At 32.6% G+C, this 20,199-nt stretch overlaps 2 protein-coding genes across 4 annotated transcripts in view; both read left to right on the top strand.

Moving 5' to 3' along the window:
* The window catches only part of LOC109544272 (staphylococcal nuclease domain-containing protein 1), a 7,311-nt gene extending 1,637 nt beyond the window's left edge, over positions 1 to 5,674 (top strand). Inside the window, exons 3-14 of one of the 3 annotated variants that reach the window (XM_048666105.1) lie at positions 735 to 874; positions 1,307 to 1,470; positions 1,592 to 2,487; positions 2,823 to 3,000; positions 3,117 to 3,255; positions 3,317 to 3,582; positions 3,650 to 3,748; positions 4,010 to 4,246; positions 4,351 to 4,522; positions 4,633 to 4,820; positions 4,947 to 5,055; positions 5,157 to 5,674. In XM_048666105.1, the coding sequence (XP_048522062.1) occupies positions 735 to 874; positions 1,307 to 1,470; positions 1,592 to 2,487; positions 2,823 to 3,000; positions 3,117 to 3,255; positions 3,317 to 3,582; positions 3,650 to 3,748; positions 4,010 to 4,246; positions 4,351 to 4,522; positions 4,633 to 4,820; positions 4,947 to 5,055; positions 5,157 to 5,158 (2,590 nt within the window). In that variant the 3' untranslated portion in view covers positions 5,159 to 5,674. Of the gene's footprint in view, positions 1 to 734; positions 875 to 1,306; positions 1,471 to 1,591; positions 2,488 to 2,822; positions 3,001 to 3,116; positions 3,256 to 3,316; positions 3,583 to 3,649; positions 3,749 to 4,009; positions 4,247 to 4,350; positions 4,523 to 4,632; positions 4,821 to 4,946; positions 5,064 to 5,156 lie in introns of those variants that run through there. The other 2 variants (XM_048666106.1, XM_048666104.1) reach the window with 2 other exon arrangements.
* A 6,376-nt stretch (positions 5,675 to 12,050) lies between these two features.
* LOC109544287 (alpha-tocopherol transfer protein-like) lies at positions 12,051 to 20,052 on the top strand. Its single transcript, XM_019914386.2, has 6 exons — positions 12,051 to 12,210; positions 15,689 to 15,897; positions 16,617 to 16,838; positions 16,911 to 17,104; positions 18,342 to 18,558; positions 19,540 to 20,052. Exons 2-6 carry the CDS (start codon positions 15,723 to 15,725, stop codon positions 19,737 to 19,739), a joined length of 1,008 nt encoding a protein of 335 aa, XP_019769945.1. The 5' UTR covers positions 12,051 to 12,210; positions 15,689 to 15,722; the 3' UTR covers positions 19,740 to 20,052.
* The last annotated feature ends 147 nt before the right edge of the window (positions 20,053 to 20,199 follow it).

Genomic DNA, 20,199 nt, shown 5'->3' with positions numbered 1-20,199 from the left:
GTATTTGTTACTTGTTAACTTACTTATAATTGGGGTTGCCCCATGTTATATGTATATTAAGACCTATTTATTGTGCTAAAGCGAATTGTAAATAGAGAGTGTGAACCAATATTTGGATGCTTAATTTTAACTGCATATTATACGAGCAAAAATAAGACAAAAAGCTTATATAAATGTAGAACCGCAAACTTTTTTTACGAGATACAGGGTATCAAAAATGGCATTTTATTTAAGTTTTTTTTCTACAGCTTCTTGTGGAGCATATTTGTTATTGCTTAATAACACAAAATTTTAGTTTGCTATTTTATTTTTCATTTGCATTTTGTACGTGGCTGCCGTATTTTTGCTCAAAAAATGTACCTACAGTTAAATCAATCTTAATCATCACCCTAATTTTCAGTTACTCTGTATGTAGTGGTCTGTCTTGTGATTTATTGGTTTCATCCAATACCATTTTACATATTCTTTGGCGCTAATCGCCAATCAAATTTGAACCACTTTTAGTATTACTTAACTTGACTGTAATAATCGAGTTGTTTCAGTTACATAACAGTAAAGTTCACATTTGTTCTTACACAGGCGTATGCTAAAAGACGTTCCTTGTACTGTTAGTTGTTATTACCCATCCAATTGGACAGTTTTTATTTAATTAAAAATCAGAAATTCTTCGTTACCTTAATTTTGCTATTTACATTTTTTCAATTTCAAAACAGCAAATCTTTTATTTTAAATAGGGGTGACTCTAAGGATGAACCTTGGGCATGGGAAGCTAGAGAGTTTCTCAGGAAAAAACTGGTTGGACAAGAGATCCTTTTTATCTCTGAGAAACCTCCTAATTCTACCAGAGAGTATGGTACCGTGTTTTTAGGAAAAGGTAAACATATTTAGATCATCATTCGTTTTTTCATCAAGCCACTTATTTTTCTTAAATTTTAACTTAAAACGGAATTATTTTATCGTTCATTTATTGTTACTACACATGTTTAAGTACATGTTTTTACATTTGGCAATAAAATAATTTGAATAATAAAATAAATTTAAATGTCAAGATTTTCAATGATCAAAAAAGATGTTATTATTGGAATATTTGAATTAAATTTTAATTAAAATAACTTTGTTAATGGTTCCTTCTGTTTCGTTCAGCTTTAATAAACACATACATTTTTTGTTCACTGGGACTGTAAATTCAAAATACATACATACAGGATTTCGTTGAATTTGTTTCCCAAATAGTAAATTTTACCATATTTTTATTGTAAAAAACAAATACAATTTCTAATTCTGAGACGTATAATTTTGTTTCTAGATATAAACACTGCTGAGAATATAACTGAGTCATTGGTATCTGAGGGCCTTGTGTCAGTGAGGAGGGAAGGAGTGAGACCTACGGCTGAACTCACTCGACTTGGAGAGCTTGAAGATGAGGCAAAGCGTGCAGGCAAAGGAAAATGGAGTAGCAGTCCACTTTCGGTAAGTTCGCATAGCTTGTTTTTACGTGATGTACATTACGTCTAGCTGTTTAATAGTTGCTCTGATGCTCCTAGTTTTTCTTGTGTCTCCCATCTACTAAATATAACATTATTTGTTTCAGGAGCATGTCAGGGATGTTAAATGGTCTATAGACAATTTACAAGTGTTCGTAGAGAAAAGTGGAGGCAAACCGATTAATGCTGTGATAGAGCATGTGCGTGATGGTTCTACAGTTCGAGCATTTTTATTGCCTGATTTCCATTATGTTACTTTAATGATTACTGGAATCAGGTGCAACGGATATAAATTTGACGATCAAGGTAAACCTGATCCGACACAAAAGGTCGAATTTGCTGATGAAGCTAGATATTTCGTGGAGGTACGGCTTCTTCAGCAAGATGTGGAGATTATTTTAAACTCTGCTAATAACACCACCTTAAGTGGCTCGATTATTCACCCGAAAGGAAACATTGCCGAAAAGTTGTTGAGTGAAGGTTTCGCGAGATGCGTTGATTGGTCGATTTCTGCACTTCCAACCGCTGAAATTCAACAACTTCGTGCCGCAGAAGCAAAAGCTAGAAGCGAAAATAAACGGATATGGAAGACCTACCAGGCTAAAACGCCTCAGATAACCGGCAAAGAAAAAGAGTTTACTGCAACTGTAGTTGAAGTGGTGAATGGCGATGCTCTTCAGTTGAAGTTGGCTAATGGTGCCTTTAAAAAAGTGTTTTTGGCCAGTATCAGACCACCAAGGGAAGCTGGCAGAGCCGCCCCAGAAGATGGAAAACCAGCACCAAGGCCAAAAGGTGAACTTCTGTCCAAAAACAGTTCAATTCCATTCAATGAATATGCTTTAGGTTTCAGGCCTTTGTACGACATTCCGTGGATGTTTGAGGCCCGTGAATATCTCAGAAAGAAGCTCATAGGCAAGAAAGTGCATGTGGTCATTGACTACATTCAAGAGGCCAGAGACACTTTTCCTGAAAAGAGTTGCGCTACAGTGACAATCAGTGGAAAGTATGTATTCACATTTTAGTAGCTTTAACCAAAAACAGTATTGTATTATATAGGATGGTTCAAAATTGGCGTCATTCCATTCCCCTGCAGTTGTTGTCTGCCTGCGATTATTTAGAGAGTACAGAGCAAATAATTTTTCAATGTTTTTTATTTGCACCTACAAATGACTTTTTTTTCATTAAGCGTAGCATCTTCAAGAGTTGATACTTCGAGAAATAAGCTCAACGTTTTTGATCCGCACATTGTCCGTACTTTCCAAAAGAATCCCACTAAAATGATTTCTTTTTTGAATCACTCTGTATTTTATCGAAGACTAAGTGCTTAATTTTTTTTAGGAACATTGCGGAAGCCCTTGTGTCTAAAGGTTTGGCAACAGTCGTCAGATATAGACCAGACGATGAACAAAGAAGCACTCGTTATGACGAACTGCTCAAGGCTGAATCTAAAGCTGAAAAATCTCAACTAGGAGTTCATTCCAAGAAAGATAGTGCTCCTTTGAGGGTAACCGAAATCGTAAGTATTGTTTGCCAAATTGTTGGTGTGGCAATGTGCAAGTTTAATTTTGCAGCTTAAGTTTATTTGAATATTGCCGAAAGTCTGCAATGAATGTATTTTTTTATGAATTGTAGGACGCCGCACGAGCAAAATTGGAGCTGTCTGCCTTCCAGAGAGTTCAAACAATTGACGCTATAGTTGAATTCGTAGCCAGCGGCTCGAGATTCCGGGTGTATATTCCCAAATCGAACAGTTTGGCCACATTTTTATTGGGTGAGTAGTTTTTACAAAAGTGAAACTAAAACAATATTATATTTTTTCGTGTTTTTTTTAGGCGGAATTAGTTGCCCTAGAGCAACGCGACCAGCCACTGGCAATCTTCCGGCATCCGAAGGTGAAGAGTTCGGAGATGAGGCTCTTTTGTTCACGAAAGAAAAATGCCTCCAGAGGGAAGTGACAATCAAGGTCGACACCCACGACAAAGCAGGAAATTTCATTGGATGGCTCTGGGTTGATAACTTAAACATGTCTGTTGAGCTGGTGAGAGCTGGCTTTGCTTCAGTTCATTTCACCGGCGAAAAATCAGCGTATGCTTCCCTGGTAAGAACTACTTCACTCATTGTTTGTCTGGATTGAATGCAACTAAAAAAATGTTCAACCCATTTAGCTGAAACAAGCCGAAGACAGCGCAAAGAGTCAGAAATTGAGACGCTGGAAGAATTACGTCGAAGAAGAGCCCAAAGAGAAGCATGTAGAAGAAGAGCGGGTAAGTGTGAACCTACGTTCAGCTAAATTAAGAAGGTCAATGTGTTGCTTTGGAAATATGAGAAGTTAGTATTCAATAATCTTGTAAAATATTTGCTTAAATAAATTTTCTGTTGAAGAATTTTCCAAACTAATCCATTAAAACAAGTAAGAAAAATTGGTGATCCAGAGTGGTTCTGATCAGTTTAAATAAAATGATGTAAAACAGACATCCCATTGCGTATGAAGAAAAAAATGTTCGAAAATATATTTTTTTTATTAGCATGTAGATCGAAAAGTCAACTACGAAGAAGTGGTTGTTACGGAAGTTTCCGCTGAGGGTACGTTCTTCGCTCAAAAGTTTGCTGATGGCCCTAAGGCTGTCGCCCTTCTGGCGAAACTTAGACAGGAATTCGAAGCAAATCCTCCTCTGCCTGGTGCGTATACACCAAAAAGGGGCGATATTGCAGCTGCCAAGTTCACTTTGGATGACGAGTGGTACCGAGTTAAAGTCGAAAAGGTAAAGTCTTCTTTGGGATTGTTCAATTTTATTCTTGTCTTATCGATTGTTCACGACTTTATCAGTTATCTTATAAATTCTCACCAAGGTAAATATTTTCTTAGGTTGCAGCAGGCAACGCTGTCGTACACTACATTGATTACGGAAACCGAGAGACCATCCCAACTACACGTTTGGCCAGTTTACCAGCTGCTTATTCTTCAGAGAAACCTTTCGCCGTTGAATATTCTTTGCCATACGTCATTTTACCTAAAGACGAGGAATTCAGAGAAATAGGTAAGTTATTAAGAATGACTGGGCAGATTGGCAATTTCTTTCTTTTCTTTCAAATGTACTGTATGCTTGAGTTTGGATGAACTAATCAATGAAAAATGTTTTATTGCTAGCTTTGAAATACTTCAGAGAAGACATAAGTGTGCCTAAGTTGTACCTCAACGTTGAATCCAGAGGAGCTCATCCACAAAGTGCGTCTCTGCATAAAGACGAGTCCGGAACTACTGATATTATCAGAGCTCTCATTGCGGAAGGTTTACTGCTGGTGGAGAACATCAAAAGTAAAAGGCCCAACAAGTTGGTGAGTAACTTTCCCTATCATCTTTCGCCTATTTTAATTGAATTTATTTTTTATCTATGGACACGTGTATAGCAAGTTTATGCCTTTCAGATCTTTTGCGTACCAATTTAATCAATTTTGTTTCAGCTGGAAGACTATAGGGCCGCTCAAGATGAAGCGAAAAAGGCTCACTTGAACATCTGGGAGTATGGTGACATTACCGAAGATGATGCTAAGGAGTTTGGACTTGGAAACTGTAAGTAACAGAATTAGTTGATATTCTGCATTATTGACTAAGTTGAGCTGAAATGTTTTCTTTCTCCTAAACGTACTTACTTGAAAATACTTTTTTTGCAGAGCATACTTTACCGGAGATGGGACCATTAAGTAAATAAAATCCACAGAGCAGTGTGCTTTTATTTTTTAATTTAATTACAATTTTATTGTGTAAAACACTTTCGGAAAATTCCTCTTTCGATATGAATATTTTGGTAACGGCTTGCGATTCTATAGCTTATTTGAATGGATATTTTTTAAATGAGAAAAAATGTTCAAAATCAAAACGTTTTTCAATATGGTTATACTGTATGAGTAAATTGCGGAAATTTGATGAAATGCCTTAACTGTTCAATTGCAAAGTACACATTAGTCAGTTCCGAATTTGATGTGTGCTTGTTTCTGTCGGGACGTCTACTAAATTGTGTGAAACTGATTTTATATATTTCCACTAGATTTGGTGTAGACAATATAGTAATTTTTTATACAATTATGTGGAATATTTCCATATGCAGTGTGTTTATATTTTGTTTTCCTGATGAATGTATAATTTGGTAAGTTGGGAGAGGCTCTGGTTAACAATAAACTGTTTACACAAACGGACGTTGTTTTTGTTGTTATCAATTTGTTTTCCATCTCTTCATAGTAAAATAGTCGTGCATTCTTGTCTTTTTACATTTGAAGAAACCCGTATTCACATAATGTAATGAAGGAGAATTTCCTAATCCTGATATTCAAGTGGCTGCCGATTCAGCTTTCTTCCGTTTAGAAGCAAAATGTTTAACATGTCTTTGCTCTTTATCCTCGCTTAGGATTGGCCTAGAATTCGTATTGCATGTGTGTGATTAATGGCTAGATACAAATGATAAAGGAAAATATTTATTCTAGTTTCGTTAGGATAACGTGACTAATAAGAATGCGACGTAACAAGGGCCCAATGACCATACGTGAGAACTTCCAGAGGATTTTTGGGCGTTACTAATATTGTAAAAAAAGCCTTTAGCCAAAACTATTCATTTCTCAACACCATAATCTCCTTTCAGCTCGATACACTCAGTCCAGCGTTCTTCCAATTTTTATCTTTTATAATATAATTTCTCGAGGTCTTCGAGTCCAAGATCGAATTTGTCAAAAAGCTCTCAATAATACGCGCCAGTGATCGTTTTATCCTTTTCAAGGTAATCGATGCCAAAGACATCGCGTGCATCCCAAAAAACTGTGGCCATCATCTTGTTGGCCGACATGCCCATTTTGGCTTTCTTTGGTGCACGTTCACCTGAAGAAACCCACTGTTTTCAAAAATTAAAAAAGTCGCTGACACGACCCTCGTATACCGTTAGCAAAAATCTTCTAGCTTAACCAGTATTTTTTCTGGTAATAAGTAGCTACGTAGTTCTCTCTCGCTCGCACACAGCCGCTCGCGAGTTTCATCTCGTTCCATTAGCCCGGTCGTCTATAATCATAGTGTGTAGACTGTGGTCCGTTCGTGTGAATATAATAGTGTGTAGTCCGTGGGCCGGTTTCCTTTGAATGCGTTTTCGTGCGAAAAGGAGCTAATGATCCAATTTCATTGGAATGTATAGAGGCTGGTCCACTAGATCCGAAATCATTCGTCCGAATTTGCTCGAACCATTGTAAGTGAAATGGAACCTTAGGTCGGACATCCTTTGAAAGAATTTCGTCAGATTTCGCATATGTGGGTATCGTCCACTGGAGGTTTTTTTATTGTACGAATTGGTCATGTGTTGTTATGAATCAAATAAGCACAATTATACAGGATAATTATATAATAATCAGAGTGATTATACAACTGTTAATAGTAATGGATGATTTTCTTTTGGAAAATAGGATGAAAAATGGAAAATACCTTGTTAGAAGACATTACAGTTAAAGAAAAAAAAACTATTGGGTTGCTGATACATTAGCAAAACGAAAAAAGTCTGGAGAATTGCATCATTATATGAAGATTCAAAAAAGAAGCAGAAAGACTTATTAGTTTCTCAACATCCATTTCAGCTCGCTGTGTTGCAAAAATATTCTCTATTCAGTCAGAAATACTTCGAACCTGCGGACAAATCCCATTTGTTTTGAATATTGATTTTTCTTCCGACAGAGCGCAAAAGTTAATGCCATTTCTTGAATCAAAGTTACAATTAAAGATGATGAATAATCCAGAACAAACTGCAATCGAACAATATAAAATCGAGTGTCCCGATTCGAACAGTTATCATACACCAATTGTCACTTTTGTAGGATAATGATATCGTAAATACCAGCGAGTCCACTGCAACTATTGAAGAATGTTAAATGTTGTAAATAAAATATAAATCAATTTTAAATTCAAAAGGAAATTATAACTTATTAATCTATCAAGAAAATTGAACTTATAAATTAGTATTGCCATCATGCGTTAAACAAGTTCAATATTTTATGGTTTCTATTAATAATATAAAGTTTTATCACTTCTGTCGTGCATCCCGTGACTCTTTTGACGACTTATTTGTTTAGTTGCTGTTCCTGTTCAATTTTTAAGAAATCTAATTATTTTAATAAAACATTTTTACTGCCTTCAATAAGAATTTTTACTTTTTTCAAAAACCGATGCTCGCAAACCAATGTGAGAAATTTGTATCTTCCAATTATAGTTAGTTATTTTGGTACCCTTTAGCTAAGTGGTAATTTTAAATAAAAAAATATAATTGGTGTAATTATTTCGAGAACTACTACTAGAAAGAAGACTTAGTTATCATATGGTTGAACTCGAGAAAAACCAAAAAACACAAGTTTACCTTCAAATTTTATTATGTGACTTATGTGATTCTCACTTTACGAATATATAGTTAACTATTAAAAATTTGTTTACAATTTGAAAAAGAAGCTAAAAAATATAGTTTAAATCGGCATATTTTCAGTTTGACACTGTAGTTGACTGACACATAATTTGTATCTATTTGTTCGTGGGTCGTTTAAAAAGCGAACATTTTGTGTCGTGTTTAATATATTTATGTAAAGTTTCGCCAACAATTTCATACCTACATCATATAATTTTCCTTCCAAACCTAATGAGAACGATTTCTTTATTAAATTATTATGGCCGATATGAATTCAAATTATTATTGACTATGTATAAGTTAATAATGAGGAAATAACATAAATGCTAAAATTCCCACGTTAATGAGGAAACAAGATCAAATTAGGTTCCAAAATGTCTTATTGCTCAACGATCGGATCATTGCTATTGGTGTCAGACGTTGTCCTATACATTTATTTCAGTAGGACTTCCAACGAAGAACGGTACTTGTTGTATGTTGCAAGAATATTGACCTCCTTTCGGCTCTTATCTAATACATTTATGATTTTATTGTTTATGTAAGAATCTATTCTGCTCGCTTATTAATATCGTTGTAGTCAAAGGCGATATTTTCATTAAATATTTAGTCACATTTTGGGTAAATATCAATTTTTAATAAATTGTTTACTCGATTTTTTGACACCCTTAAAAGTGTGTACTTATTAAATATTTACATGCATTCAAGTCGGTTGTATAATCGTCGGTTTTGTTCAATTATGTGAATGTTATAACTCTTATTGGCTAATTTGCCAATGCATACAGGGTACCTATATACTATAGTTGTTTCCTTATTACATCGAAAATCGAAGTACCTAGTTCATTAAACTGCAATTTCTGTTAAATAATAACGTTTAATTAATTAATCTGGAAATTATAATGTTGCATTTGAAATTTGACTATTTGTAACAATTAAGTCCGATTTCGAGTATCGTAATTGCTGTAAAGATTATTCAAAAACCGGATTTTTCTATACCTTTTAAAGCGCAACTGTTGAAAAATGTATATCTACTTTTTAAGCTTATAGTTCTCTCCGGGCCGCATTCACTAAGTGATAAAGTCTTAATTATTAATTAGCAAATTGTAAGCCAAAACAAATTCAGAAAAATTTAATAAACGTGGATTTTAGGTCGCTTCAAAAAAATTCCGCATTCTTCAAAAAAGTTTTCAGTAGTGCACAAAAATGTATTTTATTTTAAAATGCCGGTGTGTTTAAGTTTTTTATTTTATGTGCTTCAGTAAAATCAGTAATCAACAATATTTGCATTTTCATATTAGAGATCAATCGCTTTCGTATTATGTCTGAACAATTAAAATTTAAAATTATCGACGAGAATGAGTCTTACGGTAATTTCACAGTTAACTATTGAAGCTAAATATTAAGCTAATATTTCAATTAAATTATACAGAATTGAAAATATGTTGAATTTTTTAAATTTGAAGCTAAATTAAATACAGTTATTCGAAGTACCTAGCTGAAAGTTCTTAGTTTTGCAGAAAATAAAATTTAAAGAATATCAAATTAGTTAACTTTTGTAGCCATGGCTTATATCTGGTCAAAAGGTTTCGCATGCGAAGAATTGTTTTTCTATTCCAGTTTCAATTCACTACTGGATTGATTTGTCCATCCACTGTCTTCGAGTTAATTTACATTTCTATTTTGAAAAATTAATTACTAATAATGATTTAGGAGATCTATTTTACTCATCTTTCTGTACAACGTAGAAAATTCAATTTTATTTATATATGCATGTATGCGGTAATGAAACGCAAGATTTTATTACGTTTTTTATTTCATAAAAAAATATAAAATGCTTAAACAAGATAATTCTTTTTCTCCAAAATCACATCGAATGTATGTTGTTTTATAAAACCGGAAGTCTTGGAGTGATATATTTTGGTGAAAACTACTGCTATTTCAACACTAAAAACCATTTATCTTTAAAATTGTATATTCATGTAATAGTTCAAAGTAGCTGTTTGAACGGAGCCAATTAAAACAAAAATATGAAAGTAATTTTGTTAATTAGTTTGATGTTCAAGCCTGGGTATTATAAATTACTGATTTAATGCCTCCTTGCTATGGAGCATTGAATCCATTATAAAACACAAAAATTATTTAACAATATTGTCTTAGTTACTGAATAAACACAGCTTTACATTAAAATGTTGGTACATAAAGGAAGTTAATAGCACTTGGGCTGCGAAAGCGAAGATAATTATAGAACATAAGTGCAATATTCGATTCTTCATATTAATGTTAATTAATTAACGAGAAAATATGTAGCAAAATTCTGCTTAGTTACAGTGAAAAAGGTACCCCTCTTATTTATTTAGAAGAAAAATTCCATAATCTCTTTGTATATTTTTAGGAAATTTTAAAATGGTGTGATAATTGATTAAATTAATCATTTTTATTGCTGAAAATCTATAACATAATATATCCATTAATTATTACTAATACCACTATTATAATTACTAAATTATTTCCTAAATAAATATTGCAAAAAAATTCTGAAAAATTAATCGATTTTCCTTGAATTGAATTATCGCAAAATATATTTATGTGTTCAAGGCATATATCCATTTTGGTCACAGACCCTTAAAAAATATGAAATGACTCTCCTTCTGGACATTTATCACTGGATTTTTTGTTTTCCAAAACTTTTTGTTCGATAATTATTAAGTTAAGTAGACTGGGGTTTTATGTCCTGTGGAACTGGAAAGTCGACCCCTTTGAGGTACTTTCCTTAGCCGTATTTGCTTTTAAAATAAAAATAAAACTTTGGATGCACACTTAATGTTCTATGGAAAAGATTATTCTTTGATTTGAAAACATAAATTTATGAATTCTGTCATTGATATGAATGAATGGATATAATTAAATGTGTTTTGTCTCTGAAGCGCTTATTGTTAGGAACATTTTTTTTGCTGTAAAATATTACTAAACTTGCTCGACTGCTTCTCGATATTAACTGTAGGTAGCTGGTTTGTTTAAACTAAACATAAATTTCGCTTTTACTAGTTATATTTAACCGTTCATAACATTATTATTTTACTTTTTTTCTTCCAAAAATTGGTAATGAGAAATGAACGGAAACCTATTTAACAGGGTGAAGTTCAGGGGCTGTATCTTCGAAGCGGGAGCTACTTGGCGACAGCAAATATTTGTAATTGATCTCTTATATAAAAAGTATGGATGTGTATAAAACCTGTCTTAGTCTTAGTAAAACCTGTCCTGTCACACTGCTGAACATTTCAATCACTTAAATTAAAATAAAATTTGTCTAAAGACAAAATTAAGGTAACAATAATATTTATTCAACAATCATCATAAACGGATTTACTTGTTTTTAGAGTTTTCTTTAGCATTCTTTATGTTTCCGCGTTGAAATTTAGCTAAGAAAGAACTGATTGAATTCGTTTAGAAAATCTCTCAGTCAGATAGGTGATAGTCAGATACATAATAAGCTGCTTATTGATTTTGTTTACTATGTTTTTCAGAAAGTTGTAATATTAGAAACTGAAAACTGATTATAACAAATAAAATTATTCCCGAAATATGATTTATAATACATGTGTTTATCTCGCATTATTTCTGTTATTATTAATATTGCATTATTCGAATAAATGGTATATTTAGAGTTAATCTCTAATCTAATGCGACTCGAATTGTAAAACACTAAATATAATTTTATTTCCTGTTAGTATTATTTTATATTAAACGCCAATTTGAGCATGTAATTACGTTTTCTGTACTGCAATTCCTTACATCAGTTTATGTAGCTATGTGTATTCAGCTGATTTATAACCAGTTAACCATTATACTGATTGATAATCAGTTCTAATTAATGCAAAACGCAAACAGTTCGTTTGAATTTATTTCGTTCTAATATTGCTCATTAAATTTATTAAAAAATCTTCTGGGTAAGAGTAGTACGTCCCATATACATAATAATACATGTAAACCGCAAATGTCTGCAAGAATCGACAGCCTTATAGGAGAGTGAGATGCATAACACAGAAAGGAAAAGTATCAACAGCTGAACTAAACAAGGACGAAGAAATTAGCGGCAAAGATGAAATTTCGGGGGGAACGCTTTTTCCAAAGCGGTCCCCGAATGACTAAAAGTGGACTCTCAGAGCTTGCCGGGTTAGTCCGAAACTGAAATTTGCTGGAAAAGTATATTTAACCAAAATTTACTTACAATAACAGTATTTGTGAACTAATTGGAGTTTAGGAAAAGAAGGATTTTTCAGGTTGGTCTCTATAGAGGAGCTTTGAAGGTAAAATAAACTTTAGGCTTTTGTATATATTTTATTAAATTTACATTGATTATGTTCAATTAAGATTGAATATAACTAATTTAAATTAACTTTTCTCTACTTGTAACTGAAAAGTTGATTTTAAATAAGTTTGTGGTTTTAGTTATACTGTTGAAGCTGCAAACCTTTACAATGTTATAATTTTTATTCAGGAATAGAAGGAAGGCTATTTGATTCACATTTTGCCCAATCAAAAGATATTTTGTATTTTGTAAAAATAATGTATAAGCATTGTTTTGATGCTCGTGCTGAAAAGTTATGAGCGCAAATGTTAACTTTGCAAATTAATTAACAGTATGTCTCATTGCGGAAACTAGTAACTAGTAGATCATTTTATATTTTTTGACTCTAATCGACTAAATTTCAAAAGCGCAAATGTAGTTTTTTAAATTTCAAATTGAATTTGCTTCCGATATGGACATGTTTTAAATGTTCAGTATAAAACATTCCTCAGCATTACCACCTATTTTTGGGCATGTCGGTTTGCCCAAATAGCCTTTTATTTCATGTTTGATAACACCAGTTTCAGATACGCTGTATTAATATTTAGTTGAACATTCTACAACTTGAATTACGCATACTATTCTGTAATAAGAACTGCTGGATTATAATTGTCTGTGGTCAACAAATGCAGTAAAGATCGATTAACAAATGACAAAACTAGTTTCAGTTTCACGGTTACATTAACTATTTAAAGCGCACAATGCACCAGTTTCAATTTATAGCAATTTCCTCTCGCAGGTTTAGTTATAAACATTATGAGATCCGAACAAATTCTATTGGATGTTTAGCTTGCATTCTCCACAGTGTATAATTATGCAATATAACTGCGTCTGGTACCAGTAAAAATATTTTATTGGAACAACTAATGTGGAAATTAAACGGAATTTTATTAACAATAATTGACGTGGAAGTAGACTGATTTTTTTCCTGCCTTGTAAACAGTTCGGCGTTCATTTAGATATTGATATTCAAGAAGATGTGCAGACGATCGTTTAAAGCCGATAAGTTTACATAGAAAGTACTAAATTATTTTTATATTTATTAACTACTTTTATTAGGGAGACCAGAAACTACCCGAGAAAGTGACTGTTGATAAATTTGCAAAGATTTTTAAGCTTGATTTTACTTAATTGTTCATAATTAAGAAATTGTTATATGTTTTATGCCGAAGCCACTCAAGGGCATATCGATTTTCTATAACTATTTTTTTTCATTTTTACGTGTATTAGTATTCATTTAAAAACTGCTTGAAAATAATTATAATATTTCGAACCTTTAGTAACATAATATTGCTTTTTCGTCTTCACATGATGGGTTCATTTAATGTAACATCCATCTACCACACTTGGCATCTTTGATTTTGCAAAAATAAAATCTCTTACGTGGATGTGTAAATATTAAGAATACATGATTCATCTGGGAGCTTCATAAACGCGACAGACAAAAGACGTGTAATTTAATGAATATACTAGTGAAAGTTTTCGCCGTAACGACAAAACGTAACATGTTGTATAATCGATCACTGGGTCAGCTGTACGTTGGTCTGCACGTTCCACTTTGATGGTGGAACACCTTTTAGTGGGTTAGTAGGTACCAGTAAATTAATCTTGTACTGGAAATGCATACATTGATCGAAGTATGYAAATCGTTGATGAAATTAGATGTTATGTAAAAGTTAATCATTGGGGTATTTCGCGGTTGATTGTATTTTCGCTGAATGTATTCAGTTCAGGAAACRGTAGCTTTGATAAGCTTTWAATTTTTTTTCYGCACTYCAAGTGATTCAATRTGAGATTTAAGACTGATCTATTGGTAGCTGAGGGCAAGAAACACYTTGTATGTTGTCTACATCTGCTAATTCAATCATATGAAACTGTATAAAGTTATTAATTCMAAAAAAGGACTCATTTTGAAATATCAATCAAAGCACTCTCAAAATGAGAAACGTTTTATTTGAGGGTCAAGCAAGTATTATACATTTTGATTTTGCTGAATTAAAAATATGTTTGAAACTTGTTCAATGTCTTAATTTCAAAATTACAATATTTCATCTCTGCATTTGCTTCGTTACAAGTCAATAGCAGTGAGGTCTGGATATCGAACTTCGCATCATCAAAATTTTTATACTTTTCCTTTTAAACAGTTAATTTTTGAACATTGATTCGTAGCATCCGAAGATAAATTTTGCTTTTTTAAGTAATTATGTTGCACGTGCATATTAGTGCATGAATTGCCAAAATTGAATTTGATGAATTCCATATCTTCAAATTCTTTGTTCTGATATTATAATGTTCTTCACTTCAATATCGATTTATATTTAGATTTTTTTATGAATTTTTTATTTATAACTGTTAATTCATACTTATATTTAACGCCGCCACTTTTAATAATCGACAAGAACATCAAGATATAACTGTTGTTATACAAAAAATTATCTGGAAAATTAAATATGTATAAGCACATCACTCTTATGAAATAAATTTTAACAAGTTTGACTCTAAAAACTTCCGTATTTGTTTGTTCTATTCAAGCTTCTTTAAAATTAATTTTCCTAAATTCGACATCACATTAAAATGATGTTGATGCAATTTATATAATATTTAACTAACGTGCGTATTCAATTTTTTTTCAAGTTGAGTATTAAGAATCTGATAAATACCATGTAAGTTCTTCGTGTGTCGACAATTTGCGTATTAACAAGATTTTTCAATTAAAGGTTTTTCGTAGAATAAAATTGAGTATATTTTTATCCCAAAATATCGATTGTATACATTTTTATAAACATAAAAGTTTCAAAAACATATTTTACCGTCATTCGATTGATTTTCACAATGAAATTATTAACTAAATATTTTAGTTGAATTTCTTTGTATTCTAAAAAATGTACACATTTATCTATTAATGGTAGCAAATTGTTAAGCATTTATTAAGTTGCTAATACATCACTGTTATATTTGAAATATCTTAAATAACAGGACTAGTTACCAATGTTTCACATTTTATATTGCGAACTTTTTAACTGCTTAATTATCAGCATGAATTATTGCACGCTTTTTATTTAGGCACTTTAGTTATTTCTGTTTTACTTCTTCGCTCTCAACTACGTATTTAAATATTGAATCAATGGCTGAAAGTTTCAATTCCGAACAAGACATGCCAGAATATCATTAGTAGTCGGTGTGTATGATTTCCTCTTTCCGGTAAATCAAGTTCAAGGCAAATGTCACTACGAGCATGCACATTTAAATACGGCAATTCTTATTTTAATGAATTAAAAGTGAAATGAGAAAGTAAAAGGAATTCGCAATCATAGAGAGATGTAATAAATTCGTTTCTTCGAGTTTGTTTAATTGCATTAGGAGACATTAAACAATTGCGAACTAAACAGTAATAAAAATGATACTTTTTAAAATTTACAAAACAAATTACTTTTTAGATATTCTTGAGGTGCTGAAGGAACCAAAGTCAGTATGTCGAACAGAAAATGGGTAACTCAGCCAGATGTTTATGTGTGTCCTTTGACAAAAGAGGCTCAAGAACTAGCGATGTTTGAGCTGCGAGAAAATGATCAGACCAGAGATTCTGCTTTAGAATCAATGAGAGATTGGATAAAGCAAAATCCAAGAATAAAAAATTGCCGACTAGGTACTCCTCAAGCTTGAAGTGAATGAATGAATTGAATAATAAAAAATAGCGCTTCATTGCAAACTTTTCACCAGCAGTTGGTTATAATTGAGTTGTTGGTGATCAACAATAGTCATATAATCCATATGCGGAAATATTTGAGACACTTTCCAAATTCCATATATGGATGAAGTAGACTCGACACAATCCAAATATTGACTACTTTTGAGGCCACCCTCTTCTAAAGTTCACCCTCAATGTATTGCTTCATTTAATCTATTTAAATTTTATTGTGCTAAAAACCAAATTTTTAAAAGCAAATTCACCAAATAAGTTCTAATTTAGTGAACATGAAACTATAAAAATCTTTAGTTGTGCTTGTGTATTTTAATTTATTTCAAATGAAGTTACTTCAATATTTTATTTCAAATAAGCTTACTAACCACATACAACTGGCACTGCATTAAAGCCAGTATCATTTGAAACTTCATTTTTTCCTGATACACTTTTTGTATCAAGAATTTATAATCGCATTTAGGAAGGAAATAAGTTATATTAAAAGTGAAGCACTAAAGAGTTATAAGTAAGTTAAAGTACTGATGTTTAAGCAAGATACTAAAATTCAAGTAGTTTTCGTTCATAATACAATAAATGTTTTCTTGGCATACGAATTTGTATGACCAATTTCCATCTCAAGATTCTGCCGCCAAATCAGTTTTCTATATCACTTTTGCATTTAGATGCCCGCTTTTTGCTGAGATTCCTGCGATTTAAAAAATTCAGCGTTGAACAGGCCAAAGAAGCACTTGAAAGATATATTCTTCTGCGACAATGTTTCGGAGTTGCGTTCAACTGCCTGGATATTACTATTCCTATGATGGAGGAACTAACCAATCTTGGATACATGTTTGCGTGTCCTAAGCGGGACAGTCAAGGAAGAAGAGTAATTGTAGCTCGACCCGGTAAATATTTCAGTTTTCCCTTCTAACAGTGCACTAAGTGTAGGATTCAATTACGCTAAACCTCATTTCTAGGTGTTTTTGATTTGAACAAATTCACCAACGGAGATATGTGCAGAATTCACGGAATTGTCTATGAAACTTTGATGGAGGATGAGGAAAATCAAGTGCGGGGATTTGTTCACTTTGCTGATGGATCGGGTGTGGGATTTGCTTACTTGACGCTTTTCACTATTAGAGAAGCTGTTCGCATTGTAAAGAATGGGGAGGTATGAAACAGAGCATTTGGGTATTACTTTTATTTAATTTTTGAAAAGCTACTTAATACTTGTTATTTTTTGGTCAACATTTAGGGATCATAACTAATCATCCGAAAATTTGTTTGATAATTTAAAAAGTCTACTACAATTAAAAAAACTACCAAAATATTTTCACTTTTGCCTTTTATAACGTGCGCAAACTATTTTCGTTGAACTTTGTTTAAAAACTGATATTCCAGCATTTTTGTGGTTTGCCTAATGCTTGGAATCCTGTTCGTAAAATTTTGGCAGTCATTGGAAAAAGCCATTAAGTTTTCCGTACCAAAGACTCATAAAAAGTTTAAATGGAATTAAATTGAGGGAACGAGCAGACCGATTAACTGCCTCTCGGTTCGTTCTGATCCATTGGCTTCCAAATGTTTAATTTATATAATTTGATGTACGAATTGGAAAGTGCTACTAAGCTTAATGTCACCTGTTAAGCTGTTAATATCGAAAGTTTGGATTATTTTTTGCTGCAAAAAGTTGCAGAGATTATTTCTTGCTGTAATGAATCACAATCATTCCAAATAACCAAGCGCAATTTGACTCAACACTTCACATTTATCGCCCATGCTTCTTCTTTCGTAACGCATCGAATCGTCCCTTAATTTCTACATTTTTTATAGCATAAGCGAATTGATATTTTTCTCTACACTGATTTCGCTCCTATTTTCAGAACATCTGACAATTTTAACAACATTGAACCATTTTTTATTATTCTATTCTTACTTAATTGAATTGAATAAACGCAAAGTACTCTGAAAAAACATTCCGCATATAGCAAACAATTGGAGGCAAAATTTGGAGCTGAAACGAGAGCCATTTATATTAGTTATCTATATGCAAAATTGCATATCTACTTGCTTATTTTTCATGCAAAATTTCAAAATATTGTTCTAATGAAACGTGTTTTTAAGAAGCCCAATAATTATATTAAACACTTTTTTAAGTAATATGTACTATCCTATATATTTTTTAAAATCAAATGCTCTTTACTAACATGTACTTTGCTAGAATGTCTTCACTGGCTCCAAAATTGCATAACATACCTATCAGTCACACTCAGTCACTAATTTTCATCTTCCATAATAATTCGTGAAACTACTTATGAAGTTTTTCCTTTCTCCTAAATAGTGTTCATTCGTCAACCGATATTTATGTAATCTGTTTTATACTACAAATTTATTTCCCATTGTCACTTAAGAAAACTTTGCCAATGAGACACAAAGAAGTCCATGGATTCAATATACATCCATCCATGAAATTTGCGCTTGACTGGGGCATGACTTTAATTTCCGATAAAATCAAGAGCAGAGTGAGGCTTTACTCAAACATAAATGAGGTGCTGGATGCCGGACACGTGGAGAAGCATATTTTACCGAAAGAATATGGTGGAACTATGCCAATGTCGGAAATGATTGGTAAGTTTGAAGTAGGAGCTTTAAATAAATCTGGTCAGACTTTATCATGTAGACGCAATTTAATTACGGTTAACGCATCTCCAAAGTTTTTCAGGATTAGCTTTTGTTCAATATTTTAATAAATGAAACTCCTTGGGGATATATTGTTCCTCCTTGCTCACTCTTGCCTAATTTCATACTCATACTATCAGGTATTTGAAAAATGCATGTGAAATAGCGCCCAGAACGTTCACGCCTCTTTAACGCTCTAAACAAATTACTGGACTCTTCAACTTCAATAATGAAAACAATTTTTATCACTTCCAGTTTGTTTCTTTTAAAACCGCCGCATAATTTATCACTGTTCTCCTAGATGTTTGTCATCACGTAAATGTTTAAAAAGGGACTGCGATTTCCTTCAGTACATAAAGAAGGGCCAAGTCCAGGCAATCTGCATATCAGATTTAGATACCAGAATGTATTTTAATGCGCAGAGAATTCCATTTATATGGCCTAAGACTTTTTATAGCACGCTAGAAATAAAACAATCGTTAATGTATTATGTATGCGGCGGTCTAGTTAACTTTATTATTCCTTCAATAATCTTGCACCTCATTTAGATTTATTGTGCGATCAGTACTGTGCGATAGGAGTATTATTTTCCAGCTTTCCACTTTATTATGCATATTCTAGCTATTAACCTCAGTGTCTCAGGTCCTGTCTTAATTGAGTTCAATTCTAGCGAGGATTTGCGTTACTTAATTTCGCATTCAGAAATTTTCTATTTTCTTTAACCACTTTTACTAAAGTGTTCACTTTATAAGCAGAGATAATTTTTCGTCAAGCTTTCCGCTGGTTCACTTCCAAATTATAATACGTACGTAAATTTAATAAATGAAGGGCCTTTTTAATGCACCAGAAACGCCCCATTCGTAAATCACATTACCAATAGTTAATTATCCACTCCGACTTCTTTCCTGTTCTAATTTTTCATTCCTTCAGAACTGTGGAAAGAGGAACTTAGGCAATCCCATCCCATTTTAATGTCCCACGATGAAATGGCTGTAAATGAGGAATTATTTAGCCGCAGAGAAAAAGAGGGAGCAGTTTCGGCTTTGAGGAGGCAGGGAGTTTCGTGCGGAGCTGAAAAGGATTCGCTATGCGGCATTACTGGAAACTTTCGAAAATTGGAAGTTGATTAATAAAGCGCATTTTAACTTACTACAGATGTATTGGATAAGCAAATTTGTGATGAAATTATACAATTAACGTAGCTTTGGATGCTGCAGTAACTGCATCTAATCAGTACAAACCTTCTGAGCTAAAAGAGTTATTTGGGTTAAAATGCATCGCATGTGAATAATAAGTAAGGTAACTCAGATAAAGGTTTGGTCTGTGGTCATTTTATAGTATGACACTATTTACCACTTAGATTGTAATGAAATATATTTTATTAATTTCCCACATATGCAATTGTAGGACAGTAATATAAATCTTATATATTTTTTTAACAAACATGTTTTAGTTTTATTTATAGCTGATCCATCAGCATACATAGTTACCAAGTTTTTACTAACGAATGCTGTTTGTTTTATGTATAGGGTGTCCCGATTTTTCCTCAATTTAATTCACTCACTACTATGCGTAAAGTATGTTTGATGA

This window comes from Dendroctonus ponderosae, unplaced genomic scaffold (genome assembly GCF_020466585.1).
Source record: "Dendroctonus ponderosae isolate FM_Combo_2020 unplaced genomic scaffold, Dpon_F_20191213v2 Dpon_F_20191213_4, whole genome shotgun sequence".
Taxonomy (NCBI): domain Eukaryota; kingdom Metazoa; phylum Arthropoda; class Insecta; order Coleoptera; family Curculionidae; genus Dendroctonus; species Dendroctonus ponderosae.
Note: the sequence above shows the minus strand (reverse complement) of the source record. Positions and strands in the feature narration are given on the sequence as shown.

Excerpts from the sequence above, each read along its gene's own strand:
- LOC109544287 (XM_019914386.2), top strand. The coding sequence starts at position 15,723 with ATGTCGAACAGAAAATGGGTAACTCAGCCAGATGTTTATGTGTGTCCT. Across the intron at positions 15,898-16,616 it reads AATAAAAAATTGCCGACTAG|ATGCCCGCTTTTTGCTGAGA; the intron begins GTACTCCTCAAG and ends TTTTGCATTTAG. Across the intron at positions 17,105-18,341 it reads GCATTGTAAAGAATGGGGAG|AAAACTTTGCCAATGAGACA; the intron begins GTATGAAACAGA and ends TTGTCACTTAAG.